This window comes from Pseudomyrmex gracilis, unplaced genomic scaffold (genome assembly GCF_002006095.1).
Source record: "Pseudomyrmex gracilis isolate BER0280 unplaced genomic scaffold, ASM200609v1 scaffold_204, whole genome shotgun sequence".
In the NCBI taxonomy this organism is placed as follows: Eukaryota; Metazoa; Arthropoda; class Insecta; order Hymenoptera; family Formicidae; genus Pseudomyrmex; species Pseudomyrmex gracilis.
In genome coordinates this window covers 24,041-51,580 of record NW_018020788.1, presented here as the reverse complement: position 1 = coordinate 51,580, position 27,540 = coordinate 24,041, and the positions used below count along the sequence as shown (strand labels likewise).

The 27,540-nt window shown below is 35.6% G+C and overlaps 1 protein-coding gene and 1 long non-coding RNA gene across 2 annotated transcripts in view; both read left to right on the top strand.

Moving 5' to 3' along the window:
• Window positions 1-27,540, top strand: part of LOC109858446 — a 53,665-nt gene that overhangs the window by 4,750 nt on the left and 21,375 nt on the right. The window lies entirely within an intron of this gene.
• Window positions 20,751-23,930, top strand: LOC109858445 (major royal jelly protein 3-like). The gene is made up of 6 exons (XM_020435705.1): window positions 20,751-21,071; window positions 21,521-21,705; window positions 22,236-22,451; window positions 22,560-22,737; window positions 22,935-23,164; window positions 23,459-23,930. The coding sequence occupies exons 1-6, from the start codon at window positions 20,885-20,887 to the stop codon at window positions 23,738-23,740; spliced, it is 1,278 nt and encodes a 425-aa protein (XP_020291294.1). The 5' UTR covers window positions 20,751-20,884; the 3' UTR covers window positions 23,741-23,930.

Genomic DNA, 27,540 nt, shown 5'->3' with positions numbered 1-27,540 from the left:
TATTATTTTTAATCTATATATTAAAATTTATAAAAGTATTCAGATTCTTCATGTGAAGAATAACGAAATAAATAAATTTAATGGGAGAATCGGAAGTAACTGTCATAATAAATCGATATCCTACAAGCATTTATTATCCACATGTTTGCTGTTATCTATAGCACGTTGTAATAATTTGAGCAAATATTTGCTATTGAGGATTTCCGTTTGTAGTACCTTGTAAAATACACAAGATGCAATCTCTAACTGAGCATTTATTCTAGCAGGAAATCCACATTTTATTTTTAGTCATTTTTTTTTTAAACAAAAAAACTTTTATTATTTCTCTAAACACTTACATCGCGCTCTCGACAAGATACTATGTTACATCAAATAATTGCTAAAAGTAATTTGATTTTTTTTATTGTTAGAATATTATACTCTAAGACAAACATGTAAAAAAAACCAAATATTTCACATCTATTTTATTCAATTTAAATTCTTTGCGCAAAATATATATTTTTTTTTTGCGCGCGTGCGGAAACTTATACGTAGATAATCGGCCCGTGCAGTAAATTTAGACTATAATCTTAGCCGACAACGTTGCGGGAGCTATTTTCTTTGCGCTTAACCCAAAAACTTAATCTTCGGGAAGACCGGTGTCGCACGATGTCGCTCCAGATGAAAATCAGCTCGTTCTATGAAGATAAACCACGACGACAGGCGAAACTTCATTCCATTCACGCCGTTTTTTTTTTTTTTTTCTTTTTCAGAAGCGCTATACAACCACGGCGACGACGGCGCAATCGCGCATGGCGAATACTTTACTTGCATAGCCAATTATGCAACGCGCGCGCTGATGTAGCGCGCGCGTTGCAACAGATACCCTTAGCTATTGCATCGTCCCTCAAAGCGTTTGCTTCGTTTACCCAACAAGCCACGAAGTGGAATATTCTGACGGTAGGGAAAGAGCCCCATTTTCTTCGTCGTTCTCATGCCCCATTTCCGGCCACTTCTTTCATTACTCGTGGCATATCTGAGAGCGTCTTTAAGGCGGCAAACATTTATAATTTTTAACTTGCCGGAAGCTCAGTCACTAAAGTTTAATTATGGTAAAGTTAAAGTTGCACGCAAGCGCGCGCGTAAAATAATTAGCATAAACTAACACATTGCGGGAAGGGGAATTTTGCGCGCGGTCTCTTAACGAATCACATAAAAACACAAACCAGGATGTAGAAAGTTTGCGCGTCTACTATTTCAAATTGATTTGTTTACATAGTTGTGATATATAGTTTTTTTGGATGATGAGAAATTTATAATTTTATCATATCGCGTGTATATATATATGTGTAAAACCACCGCGCGCGCGCGCGTCTATAAAATTAAATTACATTACAGAAGTTTTTAAAATTCGAAATAAATGAAAAAATATTGAATTTTGCGCGCGCAAAATTTATACCGACTTATATACTTGTTTCTAATATCGATATAGAGTTTGTACGTTCTTCGAAATTATTGCGGACGTTATGCGAGAGAGACTTCCAACTTTCGTACATTTTCATAACCGAGTTACACTCATTGCAGAACATCTGTGAATGCAATTTATTTGATACCGGTTCCCATTGTCTTTCGCAAAAGATCTCGAGCTCGTTTATCGCGCGAACTGGAATATTCCATCTCTTCCATTTTGCAAGACTTTCTCCCGGCCCATAGCTGCCGGCAACTTTTTATTGCTGCAGCTGTTGCTTAAGATGAATTTTAATCCGGTACTGTCTGTTAACATGATTAACGTGAAGAATTTCGCAGTAGCATCTCTGCACAAATCTAATTACCAGACAGTGTTGCATAGAAATGAATCCTCGCGCTACGTGAGATAGCCTGAAAGTTCGCGCAGCAAACAGTAAAGTCATAAATTGTTAATCACACCGTATTAATTTTTATTGACACTTGTTTATGCCGTGTACTTTATCATTCTGAAGAACTTTTCGCAAAACTCTTCAATCAATTTTATCTCTCTATCTCTCTCTCTCTCTCTCTTTTTTTTTTTAATACTGCTGCGAAGTGTCTAACGTTATCAAAGTGGTAATTGTTATCGCGCACATTTTCCGACGCTTATAGAACATCTGTCTGTCGCCCTCAATTTGCTCGCAAACTGTCACCTTTGAACCATCTTGCTGCCACCTGCTAGCCATCCTGTACATTCAATAGGAGACCTAAGTTGAGGCTCCAACTTGTTCATCCGCCACATGCGCGAATCCGCTGCAACTATGTGCTCAAGGTGTCGTCTCGCCGGTCGAGTTTCCAACGGACACCCCCGCCCATCATTCTCGCCGAACGGCTCCTCGTTTGTCCAATATCCCGCGAAGTGGAATATTCCATTTCCTTCTGCCGAGTGTCTCTTGCAGCCTCCGTTCCTAGTCGCGCGCGTGGAATAACCGAGATCATTTCCTGCACGCGGTCCTGCGAATCACCTTCGGCGCGCACTCGTCATATACCGGACACTCGAAAATCGAGGATCTCCCGCCTTCTCGTCGAATTTTGATGGTCGCTCATCTTGTTTCCTCGAGTTTCTTGAGTGGCCGAATTCAAATGAAACCACGAGAAATAGAGAGAGAGAGAGAGCCGTCATGTGCGCGCCGGAGTTTCTACTTTATGCGCCGTGAGCGTGAAAACCACACTCGCCATTGTTTCCAAGCAAATCCGTCGTCAAAATCGCATTCGGAAAATCGTGTTTGACGAGGAAAAGTGCTGTCAAATCATTTTTTTTTCTCAATTCTAATTTTATGCCGAACACACATGAAGAAAACAATTTGCTGGCTAAAGAAATGAAATTTTGCAATTGCCTGAGCAATTTTCTCTCTTTTTCAATTAAAAATACGAAAATATTCAATTTGCGACTATTTGTAGGTGCCGTTGTTATAAAAAAAAAAAAAAAAAAAAAAACGGTAGGATTTGCTTGACTTAATCTGTATTTTTAATAATAGCTGTTATCGTTGCGGAAAAAATGTAGTTTGTTGGTTTATTCTATCAGAAAAACAATTTTTATTATTTCTAACGGCTTATCTATCGCTCGCCGATTTTTTTGTTTTTGTTTTGGTTATTATATAACAGATTATAAGCCGTATTATTTACAACGTTACGTACAGAAATTCGATGCGCGATATCGGATCGGTGTTGCGATACGAGTATTACAGTAACATGACGAGTAACCTTTTGTTGTTCGTTTAAACTCGCTCAGTCTAACTGAGAGTTTGCTTTTATTCGGACGGCGCATTAATTATTCCACACTTGTGTCCGCGCGCGAAAATTTTACAATAATTAGATAACACATTTTGAATGTTATTATCCAATTCTAAATAAGTAGAGTATGAAATCTGAAAATCAGAAGCAAATGCATGCACAGTGTGTGCCGTTTCGTTAGCTTTATTATTAACACCGGGCTAACATTGTGTTTCAACACATTTTCGTTAATGACGAGGGCGAAAATTATAATCAGGCACATTATTGATACATGGCTACTGAAAGATATTAATTTTAATTAAGAGAGGAGAGAGAGATATGCAATAAAATTCAATATAATTGCACAATGAAAATGTAAATCACTTTCATTTATTATTTGCAATAGAAAAAATATGTAAATATTGCAAAACAATCATTTGTGAGTAAAAAATATTGTTATTAACAAATGATTTATCACAATTCGATTTATCTTATTACAAGAACCACAAAACCAAGAGACGCTTTTATAGATCACGTGTGAGACTTTCGCGAGACGAGTGATTTGTTCTATTATTGCGATCTTCAGTGATTTGTTCTATTATTTGATCGTCATCTGCAGCGAAAATAGAGGGTTCTTTACAGAGGGTGATGGTTCCTATTTTAATCATACTACAACATCACGATAACGAAATAGAATATCGATATAAGTTTGTTCATTTCAGCGATTAGAACGATTTAATTTTGAGATAATGTCGACAGTATGACAATATTGCCGTAACACTGCCGTAACACTGCCGTAACTTTCTGATTACATCTCTCCGTGTTGTATCGAATATAACTCTTAATGTATATATAAACGTTTAAGCAATAAAACAAAATTACTCACGCCGTGTATACTTAATTAAATTAATACATTAGAAATATTTATTTATTATAATATTATTTATTTGTAACATCTTAATTATGTTTAATTAAGAAATTATATAATTTTTATATACTTTTTCTTATAAAAGTCTCTATAAAGAAATATGATGTACGGCCGTAATTCGTTATGGTCCTAATCCTAATTTCTGAGACAAAAACGGCTCACATCGCAGAAGGATAAATTAAGGATAAAATCAGAAAGAAAAGAGCAGTAGGACTGAATCGGGTCACGAGCCAGTTGGTAGCGGGATTTTCGTTGACGACCAGTCGAGCTTACGAAGTAGCCTGGTGTTTTCTCTTTAAGTAGTACAGTAACGTCAGGCCAATGAGATTAGACAGAAAATCGGATTAACGTTGAAAATCAACGCATCGAAGCCAACTTCGTGATTGAAGGCAGAAACACGTGATAAGCGAAAGAGATAACAAATTAAGCGAAAACAAAACTGAAATGAGCAATCATTGTAACGTAGTAAAAATTGTTATGTAACGTTTATATTATTTTACTCTATTGTTATTATCAATATTAACAGACAGATTAAAAATCTTGAGTCATTTTCGTTGATAGTAATTGTTTCGAGATCGACAGAAAATAATATATATTTTTTTTATTAGTTAATTTCCGGTTATTCTTTATTTGGTCGATTTTTTTTTTTTTTTTTATTGCTTCGCTTCGGAAGTAACCTTGTTTCGCAATCGCCTTTGTTGCGAATATTGATTATCGAAATGTGGATAACTTAAAAATAACGCGATATATTGGAAATACTGAAGAACTTCGTTGCAATTCAATTTGCAAATAAAATTGAAGAAAAAACCGTGCACTCGCAAAAACACCCAATTATACGATATACTCGCGCTCTTCTGAAAATTCTGCAAAGTGACCGATCCGTTACGGGAAGAAAATTGCATATCAAATTGGTGATATTGTTTGGTTAGCGAGAGAGATGATGTCTTATCCGATCGAGCGAGAATTCCCGAGAAAGCAAAGTTTCGGGGGAGGATCAAAACTCGGTGTCTCTGGGAGCGAGTTAACCAGAAGGACCATTAGCATAGCCCGAGGATGAGTTTCGGTTAATTTCGTGGTTAGCACCCCGGGCTTCACCCAAAAGTGCTCCCGTATTCCGGCAGTTCTCTCTCGCTCGGGACTTCGTTCACGGGGTCAAAAATTACCGCTTGATAGCGGTTGCAACTTCATTCGCACGCGCGAAGGACGTCGTCTCAGAGCTGTACGTAATATCATCAAGCTGAAAATTTATTCCAACCACGAGTCTTGAAGAAGTGAATCATTTGCAAATAGATAAGATTCAAGCGCACAATTAACAATATTATCAAGTCTTGCGTGTTAACAGCCGCGTGTGTAACTTCATGAAACTATGTTAGAAAGTAAATTGTATATTCGTAAGTATTTTAACATTTTGCTTTTTTAGACAAAGATGTCTTGATTAAAAAAAAAAAATAAAAAAAGTTTCAAGAAGATTAGAATGGAAACAAAAAGTAAATTAAAGAGAAAATGTTACTTTTTCTTTTTTTTGCTTTAACTTAACTTACACAAATCTAGATGTGTATTCTGATAGCAGCATTTTCATCAAGAGAGTTGTCTCTCTCTTTCTCTCTCTCTCTCTCTCTCTCTCTCTCTCTCTCTCTCTCTCTCTCTTTCTCTTCTCGATTATTTGGAAAACTTATTTCGAATCGCGTCACGAAATAACATTACTTAAACAGACTCGGACAAATTGTCGATAATAAAACTGAAAAATTTACTATTTCGCGGATCGCGGACTGTCTCACTGGTTTTGCCACGTGTGAGGTGCGGGTTAAGTAATGTACAAACCAATCGCGGATACTTCCCGTTGAATTACGCCCGCATTCGCACGGTCTTTTCGTCTGTGAGTAACTTTCAAATGTGAGCCACTGAACTCGGAACGCTCCGTCGCTTCTCTCATTTCACGCGCAAAACCCGCGGATGCGCATTTACCGCGGCGATGGTGCACGTGTTTCCACACGCTTTATTTCGGCTGGTCGCAGTTCTGCCAAAGTTATCGAGGAGTCTGTGCTTATCGTCGCGTAACGTTATCCATGCGGCAGAGACAGTGAGAACATGGAAAAGAGAGAAAATGAGAGAGAGAGAGAGAGAGAGAGAGAGAAGAGAATGAGACAAATAAAGAAAAATGAAACTGAGTGATAAAGTAGGAGTAGTATAGCGTGTTGGAGAAACGCAAGTAGAAACGGCTTAAATAAAGCGGTTCGATATACAATCTAGTCGCTCTCGTCCGCCGTTTCTGAAGATATTACATCGTTACGTCCTTTCGTAGTTTTTACCTCTTCTTTCTCGTTTCCCCATTCTACCGCGTTCGATCGCGTTGCTCGCGTTTTCTCTTACATTTTGTATAGGTATTCCTTATTTTTCTTGTATCTCAGATGCTTTTGCTTTTCGAGAGATCTTATTTTAATGCACATGAAATAGTCATTCCTGTAAGTTTTGCGTGATCTCGAGACACACTATCACAGATATTTACAGAGAAAATTTGATTTCTGTCAGATCTAGGAAATATAATTAAACTGCCTCTCTCTCTCTCTCTCAGTTTATTAGGGGTATATTAGGGATATTTTGTATAATTAATTATTTTTTATACTATTAGATACTTTGTAAAGTATAGTTAATATTATTAGATATTGTGTTAGTATCATTTTGTAAAATATGTTCTAGAAAACCGTTTAGGGATAAAAAAAAAAAACAACTTAAATGTTAAAACAATTATTGACTATCTAAATTTAAATTGAAAATCAAGAACACTTTCTTTTTGTGTTTATAAAAAAAGTCTTCTTTTATATGTTTAAGAAACTTTTAATAGAATAAAAGTTTCCAGGCTCGGAGCAATAAATCTGATATTGCATAAAAGCGTCGGAAACTCGGTGGCGTTACGTTCCATCTTATCGAGTCGCATTCGACGAGGTGCATAATACCGTGGCGTGACGACATTTACATCGGGCGGCGATGCGTCGCGGCTTTGATAAATCGTCTCGTTAAGAAGTTATTCTTCATGGCCATCAGGAATCTATTTTCTGCGCCATGAATGTGCATTAAATCGTTCCAACAGTCGGAAGGTGAAAGGCAGCTTAAGTAAAGTGTCTTGAGATACGGTAACAGGCGCGTACCGTTCCTTTCGATTCTCGTTCCTTTCGTTTTCTGTTCCCTTCCTCATTTTCCGTGTCGTTATCCGCCATTGTCTTTGCACCGTTCGTCGAGCTTCGCTATTTTTCTGCAGTATTTTTTTTTTCTTTTTCTTTTTTTGTTTTTTTGTTTTTTGTTTTTTGACGCCACTGATTCTTTCATTGCTATCTCCTCATTATTCTCGCAAGACGTCCAATGACCATGTTTTTTTTTTTCAAAGTGACGTGAGACACATTTGAGTTCGCTTTGTGACGCAGCTACAAAGATAATTCAAAAACAAAGATAAATAGCGTAAAAATTAATTCTGTTATTTAAAAAAACATATGCGCGGCAAAAATAATTGACATGAAAAAAGAGTTACGAACAGTTTCACTTGCGCTTATTGCGATATCAATTATATACCCGCGCAAATTTGCTCGTAACACATTGTTTACCACACTCCAGCTGGTTTTAAATATACGAAGCACAAAAATAATATTTACGGAGGCGGGAAAAAAATGTTAATTAATATCGCGTGATCAAGCAGTAGTGGCCGCGCAGTAGTAGTGACCATATAGTTGTTGTTTATGATACTAAGAACAATACTTTTGTCGTGACATACGCTCTGTATAACGCACGCGCGGTGGAGCAAGATTTTTTATCTCATTTTCACACCCGCCTAGACAGGAAAAATATATTTTCCGCGTCCGCGTGCGCTGTGACAGTCCTTTTTCAACGCCGCGCGATATAAAACATCGTTATTGCCGACAGAACTGGCTGAGATATTTCCATTCAGCGCGCATTTTCTCGTGATGTTCCGCGTAAAAAAAAAAATTAGCGGTATTAATTACCAAGTGGCGACACGACCGCCAGCGTCAGCGAAGAGCAAACAACACCGGTATAATGTCATGTAAATGTTACATGATGTTGCCGCGAAGGATCGTGAGTTTTGATAAATTTTTATGTTTTCTCAATGCAAATTAAATTCAGACACATGGGAGACGGAAAATTACGGGCGTATATATATAATTGTTATCGCGAATTCTCTCTCGCAATCTGAGATCTGGATTAAAAAATATTTTTCTTACAAATCACGCACGCGCGCAAATCTTATTCCGCGTTTTCAACGAAGCGAGTTCCTAACTTGGTTATCCCTGCGATGTTAGGTTTTCTATTTGCGCAAATGGCTTTTCAACACGGCGTTGCTCTCTTTTTATACCAAGCAAATATTCCGTGTACAGGATTAATTTGCAATTTACGCGAAATAAACTTCAATTTAGCGTCACTTGTGGTCAATTTGTCGTAATTAATTAGTATCGAGAACCACTTTGCGAGAAGTTCGGCTCTTCGATTAGTGGCTCTTATATGTAGTTGGCAAAATTCCAAAGTTTATTCATAATATATAATTATCGTTTTGTTTGAGTAAGGAACCGTGTATATATAAGAAACTAATTCCACGAACAAACTTCTTCGAAAATTTGCATGTGAGAGCTCGAAGGGCGCGCTTTCGCGCTACTGCAAATCACAATGTATTCTAATTCTTGCCGCAAGTTCTCTGCGCGCGCGCGCGCGCGTGTGTGTGTGTGTGAGAAAGAGAGAGAGAGAAGGAGAAAACTTCATCTACAACACACCATCTCCTGTTGGATGTAAATTATAGCAGTATCGGGAGCATAACGGAATTCACGAAGAACTCATTTTCGTGGATTCCGCGGTTGCCCCCACCCCCATGTATATCATCCGAGATGCCGGCAATCCGTAAGACCCTTCTCGGTCTCTTGCGATTAATTTACGCAGTAATTGCAATTACAGCTTGATGTATTTGTCGTTGACTGTATATCGAATTAACGGCCGAGTAATTAATTTCGCCCTACTACGTACGATATGTTAGTCGCTTTATCGAAATGAACAACGCAGATGCGGACGTGTGATTCAACGTTTATGTGGTCGTAAAATCGAAACGAACTTTATTATTCTGTCGATATTATTCGTACAATATTATCAGATGGCAGTTAGTTGAAAGCACTTACCGTGGACTGAAAATTGACTCGACATGTAAAATCTCGTATAAGTTAGATGTTATTTTCTTTCTCATGTATATATACATATATATGAGATTTTACATGTCGAGTCAATTTATATATATATATATATAGAAGAAGAAGAAGTTTTCAACGTATAAGAGAGCAGCCGAATGATTTCACAATTACTCTTATTTTGCAATCGTTAAATTATATGTACGTCTAACAATTTTATATTTACTTGTGTTCGTTGCTATATATATATATATATATCGGCAGCTTTCTTATACGTTGAAAACTTCTTCTTTGTATTAGATACAATTTTCTAAAATTTTTGATATTACATTGGAAAAAACATTCAAGCGAAAGATCTGATAATGAAGACCTTTATGCTAATGCAATAAGTAGTCTGTCGAGGCACGTACGAAATTTCTACAGCAATTCTGCGCTGCGGAGCATATTCTGCGCATCTGTTCCGTTCTGCTCACGTAGTCGTAACACGGATGTCATCAGACGGATCTGATTAGGATCTCGACGAGCGGCGCTCCGCTATCCTTTTAGTCAAAGTACAACAGTACGTTGAATCTGTGTCAAATATGTAACTTTGTTCAAATTTGTGTCTGAACGTCGTAATTCTAATCAACGTCTTCATTTCTCAAAATGACGTACTGTATTACATTTTGAGTTTAAGTGTTGTGTTATTCGGAAGTTTCTGACGTACTTTCTTCTATGATAATCTCTCGGAAAAATGGTGCAATTTGAGTACGAATTTTAACAATCACTTAAAGTTAGTTTAGATTCTTTTTTTTTTTTTGTCTCTTTCTCTCTTTATACGTGCACTTAGTTTTGATTCAACTATAAGTTTTCTGTAAGTGTGACATTTTTTTGCGCTTCAAAATTGCATTAGACGTGTTATTAGCGTTATCCGTTTAACAAATGTAATTGCCAAAAGCCATTCTTCATTGACAATTCAACGCTTCTAAAGAGCCTCTTAAGACTTTTGCGGACTCACGCTGTTAACGCAAAGACACGATCGACAGATTATTATCGCCCGATTTAATACTCGATTTAGGGAAGGGCCGTTACTTTAGCAAGGACCGCTATTAGCCCGGTCAAGCGTGGACGAAGTTTATGGCACGGGCGACGATGAATAACAGCGCTGCGGAAAATCGTTAACCTGCCATTAACGGAGAGCGACCCGCCAGGAAATTCTGCCGGTAAACACTCGTAAACTGAATTTGTTCGCCCGTCTCGATAATGGATATCGGATCACCGAGACGTTCGCGTTGCGAAAATTCCATCATTGTGCATCCGATCACATGAGTGATCGCAAATAACAATCTTAAATACGTGCGTATTTGTAAGACCATTATATAATAAATATTGTTTCGGCAAAATATTTATTATAATAATGTTTATTAAATAAATTAGTTGCTGATTTAAATCTTTGTTTAAAAACGTACATTAACGGCATGTGTGTAGGTTTAAACAGAAATTATTCTTTAAATTGTAAAATATATCAATGGAGGATTGATATTTAATTAAATATCTATTACAATATCTGTTTATATTTAGTTAAATATTTGTATTAGAGAATAAATGACAACTGTCGAGAAGTACGCAAATTGATTCGCAAAAGAGATCATCTTCAATATCGCGTATTTATAGTCAGAAATCTGATCAGCATTCGCACACAGTGGGACGAACGTTACGCCGGCAGATCAAAGTTGGCAAAGCACAATGGCATTATGTGCTACCGCCTCTTGTGAACATTATTCGCCATCGAGCAAATGGAATTTCGGCTACATAAAAGCGGGTCTGGCTAATGAGGCATTGAATTAAATATCGCCTTATCTCTTGTTCGATGTACTACGTAACAAAAAAACGTACAGTTGTGGTATTCTTCTGTTAATATTAACAGCGAGCAGACACTCATTGACATCGCGAATTTAGGACCGCAAACGAGCTGGAGCGATGAAGAAAATGTAAAAAAAAAAAGGAAAAAGAGATGACAAAAAAAAGAATAATCGTCACGTAATTCAGGAAGATTACACGGTAAGAAAAACGTCGGAAGAGAACAGGACGCGGAAACGGTGGCTCGCTCCGAATTCCGCTCGTTTCCGGTACGCACGGGTGGAGAGAAAATCCAGGAAGACGGTTTTGCATTCACTTAGGAGATCCTGAGAAAGCTCGCGGAAGAAAATTGCGAGGAAAAAACCGATTCTCGGAGAGAGTCTACGGCTTTTTTTTATCCTTGTCATATCGTTTCCCGCACGAACGAGCTGAAAGGAATCGGAAATTATCGGACAGCCGTGAATTCGAAACAAGTTAACGTGCAAGAAAATTTGACAGCTCGAAATTGCAAGAGCGTTGCAATGTTATTCTTATGGGATCCAACTAGAATTACTTCGATTGGAATTGCCGCATTGAAAATAAAGAAAATTACGTAAGGACAGAACAAACACGCGGCTTTTATATTTCTCAGCCAGATATCCTAGAATTGTTTTCGCGCGAAATAGTTGCGCGGATCTCTTTAACCGCGTGTTTTTATCTCGCTCGGAATTTTCTCTCGTAATTTCGTGAAGAGCAGCTTGAATGCAAGTTGCAGTCGTTTCAAGGTGCATCGTCTCCGAGCGATTACGTCGTCCGGCTTCGCCGCGCGCTGATTACGCCAAGACGGTCGTAAATAGATAATATAAGAAGCAGCAAAAAAAAGCAAACATTTAAGCTTCGCGTCTTTGATTTGAGAACATTTTTTGCCGCCTTTTTTTTTGGAGGATAAAAAAATTTCTATTGTATGTGTACGCTAACAAAAAATTATTGGAAGAAAAACAAGCTCTTTCTGGAATAATAAAATTCTATGATATAATAAATTGTATAATAATATTTTGCAACCACACACAAGGATTAAGTTAATACTTAACTCTTCGTGAACAGACTGCAAAAATGCCTACTAGTTGGACACAGACCGGGTCTGTGAGACCCGTGCGACTTTAAAATCGCATATCTCCGCGAAAAAAAATCAATAGTTTTTCAATTTGTTTTTAAATTGAACGTTCCAACGAACGATTATGCGTCGATAAAAAAATTGAAAAAATTTTTAGCAAACGAGCGAAGATATAAGGGTTTCGAAGATATAAGCGTTTAAAAAAAAAAACTAAGTTTTACTGGAGATACCGGTTTGAAAGTTTGACGATGAGTGTGAGAGACTCAGTTTGTTTTTGAAGGGTTAAGTGCAATATTATATGCAATATTGTGGATAATTTTCTTATTTAAATTTTTATTTAATTAGTGAAGGATGTTATCACACATATTACCGATGGCTTGTGAGAACTCGGAGTCGCGAAAGAGAAAAACGCTTTTTAACAAAAATAAATAGATATACGTGTGTTTATTCGGCGACCGTTATCGAGCTACTCTTTCGACGTATAATCGACGTTATCTTGTCACGGCTTAACGTTTGTCGCAACCTTGTCAACAAATAATATTGTATATCATTCTACAATACATTAGGTACATCAAATATACTTTGCTAATTGTTCAATGAAAGTATTGTCGATCGAAATCACTGAATTGTGTATATATTCGTAAGATTTTAACAGTTACGTGAAAACAAAAGTCATACGTCATATCATGCAGCTTTAGCCCCTTAGAGATAATTGAAAATGACATATACTTACATAAGCACAAAATTCCCGATGGATTTTAAGAGCAATGGGGAGAAGTACGGCTCGCTTCTCTGAAATTGACGGATTACGGAGAGAAAAGCAGCAGAGCACTTCGGTGTTTTATACGGAAACTGTAGAGCAAACTATACGCAAAACTGCAGTGTTCGCAAAAGTTGAGTAACAAGGATAAACAGAAAAGCATATCTTCCATGTGTATGTAGAAGCGTATATATATCGTAAATTATATTTTTAAAAACATGCTTTAGCGCGCACATCGGCTTTACATTATCAACAAATGTATATACGTATCTTTTATAAACAATTTTCAAGCACTATTTTAAGACCAGCATGGTAAACAAAGATTTAAATTACATTCAACTTTCTCGGAAATTAAAAATTAATCAAAAAATATATTTCTATTTGTTCTTTCAAATCTATATATAAAAAATACAAATTCTGTGAATAAATTTGACGGTTTCTAAACAATATTTTATTGAAAATCTTCTGTGTGAGTAGAACGAAATAACGTGGTTGTTTTTTTAATAAATTTGTTTATTTAGTTTGAGACTAACAGAATATAACTAGAATATAACAGAACTTAACTTGTTTAATTCGGAGTTTGAGATTAATAGAATATAATATTTTAATAGAATGTTATATGTGAGGTATTTTTATTAAAGATATTCGTATCGTCGCGTCAGAGAGACGCCCGGACAACGTCGATGAAGTTCCAACAAAAATAGATACGCGAGCAGTAGAATATTTTTATGTGCGGTCGGGCGAGCCGTTTACCCACGCAATGTAACCTTCATAAACCATCGCCACCACTATCGCCCGTGCTGCGATGCACATAACGATGTACATAATTTGAAGAGGTCCTGGCGTCTCGCTGCAGGTAGGATCGTTGTACGACTCGTTGACGGCCGTTTGCATGAAATTATCGTAGCACCCTGCGAGTTTTACTGCCTGGATGTAAAAAATGGTTGGTTACTAAGTGCAACCTTCCTAACTTGTACTCGGTGTGATGGTTGTTTTCTGTAAGTTAGTGTCTCCCGAGTTACTTCCCCGCTGTTTCTGTTGATGACGAGTTTGTCGACCAATTTGCGAGAAGGAGTTTTTCTTGAGATTTCTTTATAAAATTTCTTCGCCGCAGCTATTAATTTCTCCAATATGACCAGCACACAAGTACACTTGTGTTGGAAGATCGTTTTGTTTAAATAAGAGTGCAAAGAGGAAAATTATTTTTTTATCAAATATTTTGTTTTATTTCGAATTGAATTTCGGAATTAAATTGCTTCACCAAAGCCAACTCCGAGATTTCTCGAACCGTGACACATTAAAACAACATGGTGATAAAAGTATTCGTGACATTTTTTACAAAAGAGAAAGAGAGAAAGATACAGAGAGATAGAAAAAAATTGATTTTACATTCATCAAGTAATTTGTCAGAAACAGGAAGACTGTAACGACGAAACTCTGTACGGGTATATGTATACAGCGTAAAAAAAAAAAAAAAAAACTTTACGCTCGTAAAGCGGCGCAGAAACTTTAGCAATTAATTTTGTATCCGAGTGCACTCTCTTCTTTTACGCGATACTTAATTCACGAATGGCAGCGGTGAGATAAGGACTGTTTGCGCTTCGAACGTGGAATGCATTACCATGTACAAACACGCGGTATACCTCCGCGCTGCACTTGAGAGAGAAAAAGGATGGATTGAGGAAAGTATTGATTTTCAACTGTATGCTAAAAAGCGAGCTGAAAAATAAAGATACACACACACACACACACACACACAAAAAGAGCAAACTTTACTTTTAGTATATAAAATGTATCACGCAATCAATAACCAGTAAGTAAATAAACTAGCAATTACCCGCAACAACCAGTTGTTTTTGCGTATAAAAGGCAAATAAATAAACATGCGAGCTGAACATGCGAGATGGTTAGTGTTTATTTGCAACGCGTAATGGCGAAAAGTCAATAATGTTGAAAAATCACATCGAAACTCGCTTATTAGTCAACACGACAAACGCGTTAAATAGTCTTCGCACTTTGCGATACAACGGTTAATTACAGCCAGTAGAGACAAAGTTCCTTTGTCCCACAACTCTCGTTTTCCACAATAGCAACTAAATTTACCAGATTCTCGTTGTCGGTGAGTTTCCACGATCGTTGGAATGCGCGCGTCGTACAATTTACAAGTAGAAACTCCATCTCCGTGTCGGTGATACGGTGACACGGTCCAGATGACGGGGTGTGCTAAAACCAGTAGTTTTTAGCAAAGTAAAATATTCGACAAATCTCTCATCGCAAAAAACTAGCTGAAAAAGGCGAGATAATAATTTATCTACTCTGAAGTACAAAACACTTATATAATTTTGAAGTCTGTCTTTAGTAATAAAAAAAAAACAAAAATTATATAATATATTAGAAAGAAAAAGAAAACACAGTGCACAAATTATTTACGTCAGCGTGTTTTTTCATAAACAAACGTGTAAGAAGTTTTTTACACAACAAATTTTAGCATTGCAAAACAAAATTGTAATTAAAATATTCTATATTTTTCTTTTCTTAAAAAAAATTATGAAATTGGTAAAAAAAAACAATGTATAACAATGCATAAATAATTTTTTAACCAAATGTAAATTTTTTTATGCATCGAGTTTCAAGTTTCAGATTTGCTGATGCGTGGTTGGTTTTACGACACGAAAAAACGTGAAGAGCGCTGATAAATTAAAGATACCGTGATTGCAAATATTTTATGCGCCGTTTTTTTTTTAAAAAGAGCATTTTTGCTCGCGCGCGGACATATATGCGCTCAAACTTACATCTTGGAATCTACCTCGGTGTACGTAGGGTATCGTTACCGTAATCGTTATCATTATCGTCGTCGGCGTGGACGGAATCGAGTGCTACAAGAGACCGAGTTTTCAGCGCGCAAGCTATTAACTCGCCGAGAGATAACTATCGATCTGTAAATCTATTGACTACGTACCATTTCTAACCCGTTGCGCGTTATCGTGAAAAGTACAGAAAATATTAATCTCACAAAAGCTTAATAGTATCATATTCCGTTATACGTGCGCGATTTTGTCTGTCCGAAAATAGAAGCTTATCTTGTTATTCATAATTTGTTTTTATACAACGGAGCGTTTTGTCATGGAATTCTATTCACGCTCGGTGCATTTACAATTAAAAAAAAAAAGCCATGTTCGTACTTTCTACCTAATAAAAAGAATTTGCATTGTTACTAATTTACATTGAAAAATAAATTTGTTTGAAAATGTAACAGTGAAAATTATTGAGAATTTTCATGCGAATAAAATCACTTGAATTAATACGCAGCCAGCAATTTTCTTTTTAGAGGTAACAATATATTAAAACTTTAATTAACCGTACTCTTTCTCTTCCTCTCTCTCTCTCTCTCTCTCTCTCTCTCTCTCTCTTTCTCTATTGTATAATTTACAATATTATTCATCTTCCTGTTCTCTTTTTTTCCAATTCTTTGATTCCGCCGTACTTGACCGTTCTCTTCCTATTTCCCTTAATTGCAATTCGTCGTCGCGCCGTGATTAAAACTTTTGCCAACCCTGTTCTCTTTTTTTTTCCCCCGGAACAACCACGATAATAATGATGATTACTTATTTCATTGTCGGATATCGCGCGCGTCCGATCGCGATGCTGTGGAAACCCGCTGATTGCAATGTATTACGATGAGAAAAGTTTCCACGTCACGGTAGCGACAGGCTATAACGTCTCTATTTGCAGCGACTTCCAATCGCTCGCTTTCATATTTGAGAAGAATACAAATTGATTCGCGAAGTTTAATAACTGGGAAACATTCCGATATATTTCGTTCAAGTTTAAAATAAAACTACAAATCAATATACATAATACATATTTTTAAAAAACAATATTTTAATATAAAAAGTCACAAAATTTTGTAAAAAGTGTTTTAAGTATCAATTTATACATATGTATAAATTTTTCAATCCTAAATAATTATACAAAAATGGCAAGAGAGTAAGTAGATTGTTAATTTTATTACAACTAATTAAGTTCCTTTTACAATCAGTTAAAAAGAAATTGTAGTATTTTTCAATTTCGAAATTACATACAGATTATTTTTGTACTTACCGTCAATGACGCTAAGTAAAATTCAGAGCAATGTCGTAAAGTAACAGCGGACGATCTTCTTAGTGCGGAAAATTTTCCGAACGTAATTGACCGTGATCATCTTGTATCCGGTCTGCCGATCCGCAACTGGTAGAAAGAATACGGCACTTTCGGAAAGTTCGCGATTCGAAAACGCGCGAAACTTTTTAATGTCGCCATTCGTATAGCGGTGAATTTTCCACAGTTGCGACGCGGGAAATGCGAGGTCACGCTTTATTCGTGGTACTGTAGTGCTAGTGTAATTAATTCGACTAATTGCGACGGAGTTAGAGGGAGCGGAATAAGCGCGTTTTCCGATAGGAGTCTCTAAAGCGTGAACGTTGCCCGGTGTAACCGGCATAAACGCGAATTATAAGAGAGTTAGCGAATTTATCGAGTTGGTTCCGGCTAAGATTAATCTTACTTTTGTTACGCCGACGAGAATACAATCGGGGATATATCGCGCGTATTTAGTATTTTTACTGTGAAAATAATAAAGCTCTTTTACTGTGCAATAAAATATATTTTTCTCTTTAAAGATTTTTGGATTCGTTTGAAGAAACGCGCTTCTCTGCGCGAGAACGAGATATGACGACATACAATATATTTTCTAATATGTCGGCTGAAACGCTATTTCGCGCAGCTCCGTAAGTGGTTGTTATATGCCGCGAAAATTGTTAATCTCTTTTCTCCCTCGAAACTCTGTACAAGAATATATCTTCGTCGAGTCCCACATAGAATAAGCTCGAATCTTCCCGGCTGTGTACCATCCCCTTTGTAGAAAAGTTAATTTAATTGACGCGTATTTTCAAGTGATTGTTAAAGTAAGTGTTTGGGAGTGGAATAAATTCATTGTTTCGCTCTATCACAAAGAAACGGAGTAAAAATCTCTCGGCGCACGATTATTCCATAAGCAAAGCATTGAAGCTGTAACGCGATTAAATACACGGTAAACGGTATAAAGTAATTGTCTGATTAAAAGTCAGGAGAAATCGCGGTAATTGTCTCGTGCAATAATAGCGAAGTAAATTTGTTAATTAAAATAAAAGAGTGCGCGGAATTCGTCGTTCCACCTATCCTGTTTGCCTTTGTAGACGTATAGATTTTTTGATATATTTATCATGTGGTAAAAGTTTCTTTTATAAAATATAAAAAAAAAATTCAATACACCTATATCTATAAAATGAAATGTATCAAAATCAGAGTTTAAAGTTTATGTTTGTTAATTCTACTAATTGTTTTTGAATAAGTAAATTTAACTGTTGTTCCGTGATATTTCTCTCTGTCTCTTTGTCAGCGGTGTGTTTCTAAAATCTAAGAAAAATAATATACAGATCTCTCAAAAATCGCCGAGACGGAAAGAGACATTATAGCTATCGGCAAGGAATGGAAACGTGCTGACAATGTCTGGGCCGTTTACAGAAGCGTTATCCGCACAGATAGATTTTACCGATCGATGTAATCTATTCCAACCAGCTATCGGGTTAGCGTAAAATTCGCACGATGATTCTCCCACCTTCGCGCTCGCGGTCTTTTGCTCGCCCACTGCGATGTGTGTGTGTTGCTTCTCTCGCGCGCGCTCTCTCTTCCTCACATATCTCTATCCCTAACGCGACCCACCGCCGCCGCCGATCGAGGTCAGACACTTGGATTTCACACGATCTATAATGCAGCCCTTTCGAATGGGATGGAATACGGAAGAGAGCGAAATGGGTGCGAATACGGGAATACGGTTATCTTATACGCGGATCCGTTGCAAATATCTTCACACGCGCGCTCAATACAAAAAAATCAAGCAAAAAATACTGCATCAATAATATATCAAACAACAGGAATTTTTATATTCGTTTACTAAATCATTTTTTATTTATGTATAAATTATTTTATACAAACAATATATAAATGCATATTAAAAAGAAAGTATATATCTAATTATTACGTGTTTATGATTTTTTTTATATATATTTTTAATAAAAGAATCTGAATTATAAAAGTTACGTTATGAAAAGGAAGAATTTTTTCTGAGTGTGTTCTAAAAACAATAATTATAACAAATTTTGCAATCAGACTGCAAAAACATTCCACAAATTATTCAAATTTCAAAATGTGTGACAAGCGGTTCTCTGAACAAGAGAGCGTGTTTACCCCCAGTACGCTAACCCTAACAACCCTCCGGTAATGCGTCGACCAAAGCCGACCGCAACAGCAGACGTCGAGCTTGGTATTACAGGGGCTAAATCCCGTCAAACCAATCACGGGGTGACCCCAGGGCTATGAGACGTCCTTCAATCACTTTCTAACCCTAGCTCATCTATCGTCAGTGCATGCATTCTCTCTAAATTGTCGTTTTTATATTTGTGCAGTACGTATTGTGTATGTGTGTACGTGTACTTCCGGAGAAATTTGTCGAAAAAAAAACACTCAAATATATATATATATTCAAAACATTCAAATATATGTACATATGTATATATGTATGTATATTTTGTATATGTATATATATGTATGTATACATATATCTATATATATATGTATATATATGTATGTATACATATATATTTATGTTATATGTATATATAACGTTTGTGGTTTTAAATACAATTTTACGTAATGTAACAACATTTTAAACTTTCTAAATATGTAACAATTTTATTTAGAATAAACAGAATAATGCTGCTGAAAATAAACAGAAATTACTTGCAGCGATTATATGCAGATTTTTGCAAACACGATCTAAATTGGTACCAAATGTAACACGGTCGATATTTAACGTTAAATCATGCGTGAGACTTGCATTTCCGGGAATCAATGTCGCAGAATGAAATAAATGCGTGAAAATCATTCGGCAGCGATTTCACACGTGAAAACCGCGACAGTCAATATAAGGCCCTCAGTTTATTCGACGGGACGACGACGTCTCGTTAAGCACGCAGCAATTTCACTGCTTTTATTCGTTTGTTCGTTCCCTCTCCGGAACGCTCGTAGTTTTCCGAGCGCGTGCCACAAGGGAGGATGCACGCCCTATCAATGTCAAACACGGAGAGCAGAAGATTCTGAGATTACGGTTCGATAAGTCGTCGAGAAAGAACGAAAATTCACAGAGACGTGTCTTGTAGAAGAGATTTTCTACTTTTAATACTTATCTGTTAATTAAAATTGCATAAAGTTGATTGCACTCTTTTTATCGAATTTTATCGAATTTTTCAAAATTCAAAGTTTTTACGCGCGATTTATGTTTCAACGGAACTGAATGTTTAATTGGATAAAAATCTGTTGAAAGAGCGACTACAATAAAACCTACAATTAGTTAATAAACGTATAACAGATAATGTTTTTTTTTTTTTTGTGAAATTATTTGCAATTATTTTTGCAATATTTCTTATTGGCGACTAAGTAAGTAAGTGGAAAAATTATAAAGTAAATAAGAAAATTGTTGCGCGGTATAATGATTTGCCGAAACGGAGAAATCAATTCTATTGATAAGATAGGCGTGCTTCATTTTGCATACAAGCAAACGCAATTATTATGCATGTAAATGTAAGGTCACGTATAATCGTTTCTTGAACGTATAATATATGTGGTTTTAAGAATATATATATACGTAGTATCTTCTTCAAACTAAAAAAAAGTAAATACTTTCTAAGCCGGACTTTGCAAGCGACGTTTGTTGAGCGCTTGCACTCGCGATATACGCATTTACAATATAGTGTACGTATAGTTTTTACATTTTGTGAGATATACGCAACACACAGTTGATTGATATACTTGCAAAAATGAGGCGTCTTTTACTTGTTGCATCGCTTCTGTCGACTGCAATTGCAATCGAATCCAAAATCTTGCACGAATGGAAGTACGTTGATTTTGTCGCTAAGTTATCTTCACAAGAAACGCAGAACGCGACAGATTCCGACGATTATAACAAGACTTCGATCATTTTGTACGACGTGGACATAGCAGATGGTAAGCTTGTTCCAAGCTGATTTAAATTTAATCTAATCTATCTTGTGATTATTTCGAGAAATGCAAACACTTCTTTGTGCAAATAGTTTATTTGTTGTACACACCCGAGAAAAAATAGAAACATATGATCATATGTAAGATCATATATATAAGTAATCAGATCGTGCCAAATTTTGGATCTGATTTTATACGATTTTATACGATTAATACACGATTTTCTATACAATCATATAAAATCAGATCGCGCGCAACATCAAATTTGATTTTTTACGCAATCACATGAAGTGAAACATCCGATTTATATAAAATCTCTTATATAATCATATAAAACTATATATAATCTCACATGATCACACGTTTTTTATTTTTTCTTCGGGTATTTAAATATTGCCAATGAAACAACAAGATAGTTTCTAAATCATTAAAAAAAAAACAAACAATTCTCTTAGACGGAAGAATGTTCGTCACTTCGATAAGAAACGAGGGAGTACCAGCTAGTGTAATGACAGTAACTGACCAAATGGGAGAAGGAGGTCCACTTCTGAGTCCGTATCCAGATTGGTCTTGGTACAAGAATAACGAAAATACAACGGACTGTAACGGAAAAATAATTATAAGTGTTTTTAGAGTGTTTGTGAGTAGCTACTAATTGTCAATTGTATTATCTTCCGCGAGCGCACGCACGTTTTGTTACATAATTGTTATACATTATTATATTATATATATATATATATATATATATATAATATAATATAATATAATAATGTATAACATATATATATATATATATTGCATTATTACATTACGAGAAAAAAATAGAAACATATAATCATATAAGATTATATATAAGTGATCAGATCGCGTGAAATTTCTGATCTGATTTTATATGACCATATACAATTTTTTATATTTATTTACGATCACGTGTAAAATCATATCGCGCCAAATTTCGGATTTGATCTTGACACGATCACGTGAAATCACGTTACGACTTATATAAAAAATCTTATATAATCTCATATAAAATCACATACTCAATCCGTATATGATCACACATGATCACACGTTTTCCATTTTTTTCTCGGGATCTGTGTGTTGTTCTTGATTATCTGCACATATGATGTACGACGTAAGATTTAAAAGATTTATTTCTTTTTATGTCAGATTAAATGCAATCACATTTTTGTTCTGGACTGTGGCAAAATTGGAGAAGAAAAAGTTTGTCCCGCGCGATTGTTAATCTTTGATTTATACACTAATTTACTGGTTAAGCTCGTTATTATCCCGGATAACGTCGCCACGAACGAAAACGGAATTGGTTTGTTAGTGACACCTGTTGTTTATGCTCGGGATTGTATCGACATAACAAATAACGCAATTGTTAGTTCTTATATTTTTTATAAATATTTAGTTGATATTGGACATATCTCACAAAAAATTCAATAAGTTAAAAAATTATATAAATCGCAAACACGTGTCAACTTTTAGGTATACATGGCTGATACGGAAGGTCACGGTTTAGTGACTTGGAACGCACGTGAATCAACAATCCATAGAACCGAATCTAATTATATGAAGCCTAACGCTTTAGACTCCACTTTCACTATAGCAAACAATTCTTTCTTTCTTGATGACGGTATTCTCGGTTTGACATTAATGAAGAATGGCAAGTACTCGTTTATCGGAAACAAAATTATTTCGATTTTTCAAACTTTCAAACGCTTCGACCTTTCTTTTCTTTTAACAATTATTTTTAATTGTTTTATGTATTGATACCAAAAAGCATCGTGATCTTCGTACTAGTGGTCGACACTTCGCTAATTCTGTTTAAATTTTTAATGTTTATAAAGAATGATGATTTAGATTTGTACTATGCTGATTTGGCGGGAACCAACATGTATAAGATAAATAGTACATTGCTACAAGACTCTTTAAGTAGCAATGAAACTGATGCCTCAACTGTACACGCGGGTATATTACAAGGTCAAACAGGACCAATAGCATCCAAGGAGTGTGCCATATTTTTTAGTAATATACCGCAAACATCGATTTTGTGCGCAGATAGTTCCAAACCCATTAACTTTAATAACACGGTAAGATTTAAGAACATAATTATCTTCTGCTGTATTCGATATAACAAATTGAATTAGCGTTTTTGATATATGCAAAAAATAAGCATTTTAGATATATATATATATATAATACTAAAAGTAAAAAAAAATTAAAATCTTTTTATCGATACGCACTGTTCTTGACGGAAAAAAAAACCGGTTGTCAATTATTTACATACATACGACAGACAATGTGGGATAGTTTCTTATTCAAATTTATACTCAAAGTCTTTTAGTAATTACTTTTATCAATGAAAATACATATTGATTTTTAAGGAGGTCGTTCTAGACAGTGAGGAAGATTTGCAATTTCCAAGCGGATTAAAAGTGATAACAAGAAGGTTTTTTGATGGAAGTAACCAGTTAATAGCACTAACAAATAGATATCAAGTCAATAACAATGGTATTTCCAATCTAAATGAGACAAACTTTCGTATCATATCGATAAACCTAGATGATGTAAAAAAAGAAACGAATTGTTTTGCCTCATGCGATACCATAATTTTTTACGAAAGTGATTTTTATGATATATCATGGAACATAGATTTCAAATGGTAAACTTGAAACGTACGTATTTCATCGCACGTATTTTTAAATATCACTTAATCAACTATTATTTAACGTAATGAAAAATAATCTAAAATAAAAAAGTTTGCTTTCAGAAAATTGTTGTTATACAGATAAACATAATTAATTTATATATACAAATAAGAAAGCATTAAAAGTATTACGCGTATAACATGGTTTATGATTTTAGAATAAGAGCTAGCATTTTTTATATGGGAAACTCACTTTACAGTTGGTTTTTTGCTATATGATTGTGAATAATCCTATTATTCCTCTCTTCGTCTTTTGTTCTAAAACGGCACGTTATCTTCTCAAACCTGTGTGAAAGGTTAGTTGAGAAACCCTGCCGTGAACGGAGCAGAACGAGAGTCAAGCACAATATGTTCACCCGATTTTACGAGGCGGAGATGGCACGACGAAGGTGAAAGAAGGTGAAGCCGCGGACGAAAAGAGAGTGGAGAGTAGATCGTACTCTTTCACATCCTTCGCGAAGGACTCATGAATCATGACACCGACCGGGAGGTAAAACTGCTCATCCGTTATCAGCTTGGCAATAAAACTCCTACCTCCTTCTAATAGACACGACACCCAGCCGTGCCATTCGCCTTCGATCCCTTCGCAACCCAGATTTGCTCCGTGTTCGCGGCAGACAAAAAAAGAAGTCTGATTCACGTGACAACTTCACTCGTCTGAAGATATCTTTATAGTTACTTCTGACCACCACCGGTCTTCTTCGAATTTTTTCACTATGAATTCGCGCATTTCGGACATATTGTTTTTACCCGAAAATGTGTTTAACATTTTTGTTTTAAATTTTTTTATACGTGTCACACAAATGCGATAACTTTGCGCATCTCGATGCGCAACGTCGAAAATATTGCTAGTTGCGGTAAGTTTGTTACGACAAAATCTTCTGTGTGCCAAAGATTTTTTAATAACAATATTATACATCCGATAATTTCCGCATACGTCTTTTGTTTGTTTTTTTTGCGTCATTCAATACTTGGTAATAAATATTATTATATTTATTACAAAAAAAAATTAGATATACTTTATCAGGATTGGCACAAAAGAGCTTTATTGTTTCTCTTATTAATAATTTCTCTGATATTACGAGCGTATTCTCGAGTTAAACATAATTTAATTCTCAACCACCGATAGTGTGTTTTTCGGCACTTTAATTTTCTGATCATGGTTATTAATGGTCGTTTGTCTCGTCTTGGGCCTTTTAAAAATATTAAATATCTTGAAAAAAATCTAAAACAATTTGTATATACACTTCAAACAGTCTATTTTAAAAAACCGTTATTAAATTTAGTGAAAAAAAAGTTTTAATTCATAATTTTTAGCAAATATGCTTTCTTGAAATTTCAGAGAAAGTTATTTTGGGCCAGAGACGAAAACGACTCATGATCGGTGATTGAGAGTTAAAAAAAGAACAATTATATTACGTAAAAACACAAAGTTTTCTAATCAGAGATAAAAATGTCGGTCTTCTGTACATCTCTTTTTCTCATTCTCGTCGCAAATTCAATAATCCTGATTAAGAGTAGCGGTCATAGCAGCCATAAGGTTTATCGCGAGATTATCGGAATCCGTATTCATTGGTCTTCTCAAGTGGCATAATTTGATTAGGCGATACGAGAGTTGTACCAAATACACGTGATATTTCAGGAAGTTCTCCGTCTCACTTCAACGACACATATTGGCGGTGCAGTTCATTAATTTCTTCTCAATTGCCACTCGATTCTCGCATTCTGTTTTCGCGGAGAGAAAGAATTATCCGGCGACCTCAAGGGAGCACGAAATTCGATTTGATAAAGCGGTCAGCGATTCAAACACAACTGGTTCAATCGTTGTTTAATTCTGGACTTAAACGTTTTATTACTTGACATTAAGCGCAAAATAATCAAAGTGGAAAAGTAATACAGAAAAGAAAATACATATATATATATATATATATATATATATATATATGTATAAAGAGAGAGAGAGAGGGAGAAAAATTATTTTTTTTAATACATAAATAAAACTAATTTTAACATGATATAAGTTACTTTTAGTAGTTTGCTAAATTACTCAAGTAAACGTATATTTAATTTTAAACTGTTTACATTTACCTAACAATATTAGAACATTCAAGCTTAGACTTACACGTTTACAATAAAAATATGACTATTCGCTTGATAAAATTATTATTTAATCTGTAAAAGTATTACATAAAATAACAAATAAAATACATACAGGGCAATACATAATTGTTACATTATTAATTTTTTCTCTTCAACTTTATTCTTATATATATATTACATTGTTTGCCTGTTTCACCTGCAATTCAGAAAGAAATCAGTGGAAACCTTCATCGCTGAAGTTACTTATTCCATATCCTGACTTTTTCCTACTCGGCTTCCCTTCTTATACAATCAGTTCTTCGCGTTTCGCCGATCGCCGCGTTCATCCCGCGAGAGGCAAAAGCGACAAAACTTGGTCGGCGGAAAAGTTTCGTTGTTACAATATAAAACTTTCACGCGACGAAGAAACGAACCAACGGAACAAGGATCGCGTCGCCTCCCCCGACAAACGGGAAACACTTGGTAACGCCAAACGGATGGCAATCGCGCGTCGCGTACATACTGGGGGAGAGGAGGATACCATTCGATTGCATTTCTCTTCTCCCTGCGCCCGCACCCTCGGGCCGTTCTCCACGACCGCGTCGCGACGCGACGCGCGCGGCGGTAATCGAATTCCACGGATTCGCAATTATTTCGAAAGTTCACGACCGACGGTAGGTTTAACGACCCGTACGTGATAACGACGAGCGTGCTTTGGAAATCTACGACGACCCGACGTCCGGTTGCGCCCGCTCGCGGCCGCCGGACCGGATGTATTTTCGACGTGTACGTGAGATCCGCTCCGAGCGCGGAGATAAAAAATTCTTCAAACAAATATATTTTCTATATTTACAAAAAGATTTTTACGGGAAATTTGCAGAGGAATTATTTTTTTTGTTTTTTGTTTTTAATCTAGGTTTTTCTTCAAGTTTTTCTTTATTTACATGTGACATTATAGAAGTATAATTTTTGATTTTGATTTGATTTTTTTTTTTTGAATAATTTACAAAATCAAAAAGTGTTTTCAATTCGAAAATTGTTTTGAAAAATGTCCCGGAATTTTATGACTTTTATTGGCGTAATTTATACAATAAGATATCAAAAATTCATTAGTAAAATTATTAGTTTTTCGACACGCTAGATATCTTTTTGTTATTGATCGCGCAATCAATCAATAGCTATTTATCTTTGACGACTCGAGCGAATTGTAATTCTTATGTTCACCACTCATTCGTGTCATTCGACAAGTGTCGATATTTCGACAAGTGTCGATATATCGCAAGTTTCCATCTTCCTCTCTCTTTTTCTCTCTCTCTCGTACATGTAAAATGTTCATTCAACCGACACAGTAGAAACAAAACGTATCGCGGGGCGATTTGTGGAAAATTGGTACAATGTTTGATGACAAAACAAACATCGCTTCCTGTTAGCGGAAATAATACTAACAGCTATAGCAATTGTTGCTTAGATTAAGCAACAATTCACGTATTTAAAATGTCCGTGTTCGTTCGACATTCCAAAGCATATATAATCGTTAATTTTTTTAATTTCGAAATAATTGCTTTTAATTTGTACATTTAACTAGCAATTTAATTTCGGCGAAATTAAAGCGATTAAAACGGAAACGTAAAAAAACAAAAATAAAAAATGACTTATTTACTGCGAATTTTGTCATCTGCG